Here is an 8,432-nt window from a genome sequence, read left to right as displayed (position 1 = left end):
CTCCTCCTTCTCCTTCTCCTTCTTCTTCTTCTTCTTTTTCTTTCTTTTTTTTTTTAGATTTACTTATTTATCTTTTATATATGAGTACACTGTAGCTGTCTTCACACACACCAAAAGAGGGCATCAGATCCCATCCCATTAGAGATGGTTGTGAGCCACCATGTGGTTTTGGGGAATTGAACTCAGGACCTCTGGAAGAACAGTCAGTGCTCTTAACTGCTGAGCCAACTCTCCAGCCCCTGACTGTTTTCGTTTGTTTGTTTGTTTGTTTGTTTGTTTTGTTTTGTTTTGTTTTGTTTTGTTATGATACCACACACACATGCACACCTTGGACTGAAGAAACCATCAGAGGGCTGAGGTGCAGCAGAGAGTGGCTTGAGGTGTGCTGGGGGAGGCAGTTTCTACTAAGAGAGAGAATCTCTGATATTCTTTTCTGAATGAACTCCTAGGAACAGACACAAAGCAAGCTCTTTCCAACATGGCCTCTAGAGGCCCAAGCATATTATAGCTGCTTCTAAGCAATGAGATTCCCTTGTTCCTCCTTCTCAGTAGTCCCAGCCAGGACCTTTATTGCCTGACTCTTTGCCTGTGCTTATCTCTACACCTTGTGCTGGGCCAGCCCCTTGGTGAGTCACAGACTAAAATCACGAGCAGGAAGCTGTGTTAGCCACAGACTCACAACTGTCTCCCCTGGTTGTCCTCCCACCTGTATCCCCAGACACATACACGCACATGCACACACACCACACCACACCACACCACACCACACCACACCACACCACACAGTAGCAGAAGGCTTTCTTTCTAGAAAACAATGCAGCTGAGACAAAAAGAGTCCATCACAGCAAGGTCAATGGACAGTTACATTTCCATTAATGGAAATGGGGTGGGGAGGGCTGACAGATCCTCATCTGACTCTCCAGCCACTCCTCCAAGAGCTCTATCCAAATTGCTCCTGGGGGACTCGCTGTGTCCCTGGAAGAACTAGTGTACTTGACTGTGGAAGACTCTAAGAGGAACTCTATGCAATTGCATGGAAGCCACTAACCTTGCTCCGTGAAGACTTTCTGGTGCGGCTGCTTTGGGGTCACCATGCTCTCTGTAGGAAAGTCCAACAAACTCGTTGGTTCCCCAGGGTAAACTTGGTTAGAATCATGCTTTGGTTTGTCATTAGAACCTTATGAGGAGTGGGATAGGCCAACACAGGCACATCACATGAACAAGCAAAATAAAATAAAATAAAATAAAATAGTCATAGGATGCTGGCACTGGGGTTTTGTAAATAGAGTTTCTGGCACATTCTCTCTGGTTGTATACAGGTGGCCATGTCAGAAGCTGAAGCCTGTGTTGGCTGAAGCTGGAGTACTTCCTCCAGAGGCTTGCCAGGCCACCTGTATACAGTAAGTGCTCAGTTAGCAGCCTGGGCCCCCCTTGCTTGCTTTGCCTTTCAAAGGTAAGTCTTCTGTTTGCACAAGCAGAGATGTCATCTTGTTGGAGTGTGAGATGATAGGGTCGGGACTGTCCTGGGAAGTGGGGAGGTACCAGATTAAGATGATCTGTCTGCGACCCTTATGAAAGCCACCATCCTATCTCTGCTGACTGACATAAGAACAAGGGGACCTTTTCTGTACTGTGGGGTTTTGTGGACTGAAAGGTGAATGGTGGGGTTGGTAGAGCCAAGTACTGACTGGATTAGACTGGATTCCAACCCTGATATATACCTAGCCATTCGTTAATGCTCCCCACTTGGTGTTTTGAGACAAGGTTTCTCTATATAGCCCTGGCTGTCCTGATATTCGATATATATATATATATATATATATATATATATATATATATTCACTATATACATCAAGCTGGCCTTGAACTCTCTGAGATCTTCCTCCCTAGTGCTGCAATTAAAGGCATGCACCACCACGTCTCGTTAACATTCATCTTTTTATTGTCTCTTGTGTATACTTAGCAGAAGTCCTCACTCACTTCCATTTTATTGAGCTGTCCTTATTGTGTGTTTCCTAGGCACCAAGGGACTAGCCAGAACAGGATGGTGTACCTGAGTCCTAGAGGAGTATATAATGTGTCAGAGTGAGCAGTGACTGGGCTGTGTAGGAGCTCCTTGGCTTTGAAGGTAACTAAACTGGGTTTGAATCTACACTACTCCCTCCTAGCTGTGAAAGGTCCTATAAAACTTCATCTCCCCCCACCCCTGCCCCTGCAAGTCCACGTGTACTAGCAGACATATGTTGCTGACCCTGAGTAGTCTTCCAGTAACTGCTGGTTTCACAACTACTAAGTGTTATCAGTGTGAATAGCAAGTGATCCCTGGTGAAGATTTGCAAGGCATCTGCACAGGTGCTAAGTTAGCTGTCAGGAATTGGGCGGGGGGGTTGGGGGGGTGGAGGTGGGCTGTCAGGCTGTACTATTTTCACAGAATAACAGCTGATGCTATTTCGTAAGTAGCATTTTAAAAAATCATCAGGGTAGAGCTGCTGTGATTGCTATTGGTGGCTTTATAAGAAGAAAAAGAGAAACACAAGCGCGTGCAAGCACACACACACACACACACACACACACACACCATTCATATTTACTCCGTATCCCTTACTATGTAGTTTTTGCCAGCAAGGCTATCGTCAGCTGTGTCCCATTAACCTTGAATGAGAACCATGAAACTAAGTCACCCCCTTCTCTTCAAAGTGTATGAGGTGTGTGATGCTGAACTGCAGAATACAGACTAAGTTAGGAACCAGCCTATGGTTTCCCACATGTGGTTTTTGGTGGTATTGTTACCTGGCTGGAGAGAATGAGTAAATTGGACCCACTGGGCAGAATCCAGGGCAGACCACTGAATCTTGCTTCTGACAGGTGACAATGGCTTTCAGCTTTCTCAGATGGACCAGAGCACCCCCGCCCCATGTCTTCCACAGGAGGCTTAAAGACCAGAACCCTCCCTGCCTGCTCAGTGGCTACCCCTCTTCAGGGTTGAGGTTGTGGGCTGAGTCCTATGTCTCAGAAACATGTGAGAACCAGGTGATTTCCCAGGCTCCTGATCAGCAGGTGGGATTTTCCATCCTCCCAAGGGTCACTTCCCAGTTTCTCCCCCAGCACCTAAAAGTACCGTCCTTGAGGTGGCCCTCACAAGAGCCAGTGGCTGCGGGTCTCTCAGTATCTCTATCAGCCTACAGGAGAGTGTGTGTGTCCATGAGGAGGGACAGAATAGATGCCTGCCTCCCTACCCACCCCTACCTCTCCAAATACTCCATATTCAGGGTTGTAGGGATATGCACAGTCCTTGGGACAGCCACTCAGATGAGAGTTACAGTGAGCTTGCTGATGAGGTCAGTTCTAGGAAGCAAGACTTTCTGGATGGCTTTCTTCCTCGATTTCTGTTTACCTCTCAGCCAAGAGAACTCAGAAGAAGAGGACTGTTCTTGCTTAGGGTTCCAAGTATGTTTAAGGAAAAAAATGAAACATATTAAAAAGAGCTATACCTATGCAATGCTGCTTATACTGTGCCTGTACACTCCGAGTAAGCAGACATATGCTGCGCGTTATAGGAGCCATATTATATAGCTCATATTAATAAGCTCCATGAGAAAATGCAAACATTCACGTGGAGTTAGCCTGGCTCTAGAGTCTAAATGAGTGAATTATCTAGAAGGCTTTGGTTCTCCTGAGCGGTGCCAACTTTGGGACTGCTTTCCCCCATGTCCTACCACGAAGAGTAGGAAGTCCATGAGATCTGGGACGGGCTGATGGTGACAAATTAGCTGGGGGAGACCCAATCAGGGCACCCAGTCACGAATATAGTGGACACCTGTCTTCAGCGCCAGTCTCTTCCCCACCACTGGAAGGGTGTCTCGAAGAGGAAGGAGTGATAAAAGCTCATTCATTCCCGGAAGAGATGCTGGAGAAAGAGGCCCAGAGATGCCAGGGAATCACAGGTGGAGGTGTCCTGTAAAGGGGCGTGTCCTCAGGGCGAGGCCCCGCCCATTCTCGCCCTCCCCCCCCCCCCCCCCCCCCTGGTCGGCCCTAGCTCCTGGCCTGAGGGTTTCGCTTTCAGTCACCAGCTAGAGCGCAGCTGAGGCACTAGAGCTCCAGGCAAAGGGCGGGAGCCACCGCCGCCCCTATGGCGCCCGCCGCCCTCTGGGTCGCGCTGGTCTTCGAACTGCAGCTGTGGGCCACCGGACACACAGTGCCCGCCCAGGTGGGTGACTCTTGGGCTCACGGGGGACAGCTGCGCATCACAAAGTGCCCATCCCAGCTACTGCTACTGCACAATTCCGGGACAGCATGAGAGGCCATCACGTCCTCAGCAGACACGCGCCACGCGCCTCTGGGGACCCACTGGGGACCCGAAGTCTGGCCCGTTGGGAGCCTGGGATGGTACTCGGTTCCCGACAGCCTTATGTTCCAGAAATACCCAGTGGCTCTCTCCGCGAGCTTGGTCAGGGCTCGAATAACACCCAGCAGGGCTCAGGAGCACTGTTCATCCTTGCGAAATCCCTTCTGTCCCGCGGTCTGAGGCGGGAAGGACCAGGGCCACTGCCCCATTGCTTGAGCGGGTTGCGTCTTCTGAAGACTTCCTTCTCTGCGCCATGGTCTGTCTCTTTCTTAGAAACTCTGGGATTGCTAGATGTCGACGGGGCCAGGAGTCTAAGTAGGCGCCTAGTATAAGAGATCGATGGGGAGTGAGTCACTTCTCTGTCACTAGATTGCTTCCGTGGATCCGCCTTGCTGTGTTCAGGGGACATTTCAGAATGTTCTCAGTGTAGTGGCAGAGAGGGCAGCTACCCCAAAGAACCTCGGGAAAATGGACCAATTAAAGATCCCAGTATCCGGTATTCACATTGCTCACACAAGAACAGGGTCACGTCTACAGAGTAGGTATTTTCCCCCCTCCTTCCTGCCTCCATTGATCGAAGACAGGGTTAAAAAGGCAGATGACAGGTACGGAAAAGTGAGGCTCAGAGAAATTACCTTTTTTGAAGGGTTTAAAGGGAGCTTGCTGCACTGACATGCCTTCGCTTGGTTCCATCTATGCTCTCTGCCTCTTGAGCCCACCTTGATGGACAGGGTGTGCTTACCTGACTGCAGGGGAGTAGAGTGGAAGGTGGCTTCTGTTGTGTCCGGAGGTGATATTCAATGGTCCCGGACCATTTGTTCTCCTCGGGATGCAAAGGAATGGACTCATCTTTGGTGGGTGTAGATCCTCAGGGAGGTGTCAAGGATGGACTCCGGATCAGGACAGTCCCAGTTCTGAGGGCGGAGTGTGAATGTGCATGATTGTGGTCAGGAGCCTGAGTGGGGATTGTGCTCTGAGCTCCAAGGAAGGATAGGTCTTTGGGCACTGAGCTGGGGTCTGCCCCTGGGGACAGACAGAGCACAGGAGCTTCTGTACCGGATGGGACACGAAAGGCTCTGTGGGATCCACAGTGGTTTGGCTGAAGGTATTTCCCTCAGACTTCCTTCCGTACCTGACCAGTCCCAGGTCAGCTTAGACCTTCTGCTACTGTTGGGTGGACTCTCAGCTAGTCTGCCAGTGTTCCAACTCCCACAAGTCCTCCTTTGACAGAGAGACCTTGTTCAAGCCCAGACACCTCTACCTGGGAAGCCTTTGTAGCTCCTAGTGGTGGAGGCTGAACCCTTCCTTACCTTCCAGGTATTCCAGGCCAGATGGACATATCTGTGTTGCCTGCTCACATGAACCTACGCTCTGTGAAGCTGATGACTAGGTGTCTACCACTGTGCGTGTATAACCCCTGCACACACATTGTCCACGTTACAGCCCTCTCAACACTTCTGAGCCTTTTGTAAATCCCAGGTCTCCAGAAAGGCCTGTACACATCCCCCCACTTAGACATGACCTGCTCTATAGAACACAGATTCCATGCTACTTTTTATTCTCTGTCCCTCAAGGGTAGGAGGGACCCTTAGCACAGAACTGTGCAAGCCTTCTCTTGATTGATTCCACAGAAGCTCCTGGTTTGGGACACTCAAGTGCCAGATACTGTGTTGGGCACTTTGTCACAGAGTAGCACTGAAACTTCCCTTCCAGCTGTTTCTACAAGGTGGGTACCCTTGTTCCACTGAAAGGTGTGGGGATGGGTGACAAGCTGTGGCGTTTGCCAGGACCACAGAACTGGGAGGTGATGGGGTGAGATTTGAAGGCAAGTTGCTAGCCTGACTCCCAACATTCTTTCTCCACACCTTCCCTTACCTGTATTCCCACTCCTATCCGTATTGTGGGACTCAGAGATATTGTGTGTAGTGTGCCTAGGCAGCAGAGAGAGCCCTGAGGATATTTGAGTAGGTTTCAGGGGCAGCAAACTCACTTTAACCTTCTATTCAGTGTTTCATTTATTTGGCAGATAAATGCGTGTGAAACAGGGTAGGTGAGCACTTGTTCTGATCTTACTTAACCTGCTATGTATGGCCTCCCTGTCCCTGGGACTCTCAGGGCTGAGGACTGCTGTTTGCTGCTCGAGCCAGAGTCTGTAGCGTCCCAGGCTGGCCCTGCAGTGGATTAGGTGCCTGCAGTACTGCTTAGTCTGAGAGCTCTTTCCTTCTTTCCTCCTATCTCTGTCTTTTGTTCGTTGGCCGACATCCTTCTGGGGCCTCTGTATTGTGACTGAGGATGTGGCTTGGTATTGGGACCTTCAGATGGCAGTGGTTAGGTGGTCAGGTACCCTGATATAGAGCCATCCATCCATCAACTCTCCTGGCATTTGTCCATGCATGCTTCACACACTGCCCACTGGCCAGCTCTAGGAAACTACCTCCAGAACCCCAGAAGCCACATGGCCAGAAGGTCACACACTTCAGAGACTTGGGTTTTGCTCAGAACTGCTCTTGTTACAGTTACATGGGATACATTAGCTTTTGTCATGGTAATAGAGAATTTGCTTGGCTTTTTTTTTTTTTTTTTTTTTTTTTTTTTTTTTTTTTTTTTTTTTTGATGATGGTGTCTCCTGTAGCCCAGGCTGGCCTTCAGGTCACTATGTTGTTTAGGAAAACCTTGAAGTCCAGATCTTTTTTTGCACATCTCCAGAGCTAGGATTGCAGCTGTGTGCCATCAACACCTGACGTATGTAGCTCTGGACATGTGTCTCTACATGCTGGGCAGCGCTTTACCAGCAGGGCTACATCCTGAGGCCTTCTCTGGCATGCTTGGGTTGAAGAAAGTCCTGGTCCCTGGCCCAGTGACTTCCTGAAACATTTGTCCATCTCTAAGGTTGGGTGACACTTTGACACGTTTTGGCCCTTGCTACCCAATACTAGCCAGCGTATCTTTGTAGGGAAAGAGGAGAGTTCACCCAGGGTGTCTTTGTGGGGAAGAAGAGAGATGTTTGCCACCATGCCTGGTATATATGTTACATTTCTTGTTGCTCTTGTTGACAGCTTAATCACAACACTCAGGGTGGTACAGGCAGGATTATCAATTCAAGGCCATCCTTCGGTACACGAAGGGTTTGAGATAACCCTGGACTTCATGAAACCAACTAAAAGAAAACAAAAAAACTGAAAACATTTGGCTAAATGTCAGAGATATTTGGCTGACCTTTGTTGTAACTCATGACTCCGTTTTACAGCCAAATGTGCCAGGTTGGTGGGCAGATCGAGGTTCTGGTGGCCTGCCTCTTTCAAAGTGTATCTGGGCTTCTTCCCACTGCTGTATCAGATCTGATGAGCTGGAGACCCTCTCCTTAAATAGCTCACACTTCCTACCTCTACTCATCCTGGGTTATGATTATGCCATCCCAGTGGTGGTGGCTCAGGGCCCTGGAGTGGACAAGGAGGGAAGTTGAGGGTTGGCACTGGGAGCAGAAGTGAGGTGCATATGCTATATCCCCAATTTCAGACAACGTGAGACACCAGCTCCCTTGGTCAGCCTTCAGCCTTCCTCTGTTGTAATCAGAGCCTCCCTCTTTCCTCTGTACCGTGGAAACACACCCCTGGTGGTGGCAAGGACTAAGGCTTTGAAGTCACTGGTGTCTGTCCTGATTTGGTTATATTCAGTGTTCACAGCTAGGAGAAACTCAGGCACCCATCAGTGGGAGCCATAGGTCAACAAAGCTTAGGCAGCAGATATTCAATTGCCCCAAGTTCCTGTTTGAATGAATTTGCTGCCTGGTACCCCCAAACCAACGTTCTTCCTGTCACCTTTTCCTGCTGTACTTCCTGCCCCATATCCCCTGGCTGGGCCCCTCAGATCACTTGCCTGACTTGGGTCTGGGACCCTGTGTAGGAAGCAAAAGCTATATATGGTCAGGGAGTCACCATCTTACTCTTTCAGTGGCCGGTGCTAAACGTCACTTGGGGATGATGAGGAATATGCATGATGAAGTTGGAAGGAACACAGAAGGCTCTAGCTATGTGCTTGTCAATTTCTGAGTCATGGCCCCTTAGGCATCATGGGGGTCACCTAAGAC

At 49.5% G+C, this 8,432-nt stretch overlaps 1 protein-coding gene across 1 annotated transcript in view; it reads left to right on the top strand.

Moving 5' to 3' along the window:
- Positions 1 to 4,061: 4,061 nt before the first annotated feature.
- Tnfrsf1b (TNF receptor superfamily member 1B) overlaps positions 4,062 to 8,432 on the top strand; it is a 32,044-nt gene continuing 27,673 nt past the window's right edge. Inside the window, exon 1 of the mRNA XM_021159916.1 lies at positions 4,062 to 4,207. Coding sequence (XP_021015575.1) covers positions 4,130 to 4,207 — 78 coding nt within the window. The 5' untranslated portion in view covers positions 4,062 to 4,129. The remainder of the gene's footprint in view (positions 4,208 to 8,432) is intronic.

This window comes from Mus caroli, chromosome 4 (genome assembly GCF_900094665.2).
Source record: "Mus caroli chromosome 4, CAROLI_EIJ_v1.1, whole genome shotgun sequence".
NCBI lineage: Eukaryota > Metazoa > Chordata > Mammalia > Rodentia > Muridae > Mus > Mus caroli.
This window is presented reverse-complemented; position numbering and strand designations above follow the sequence as displayed.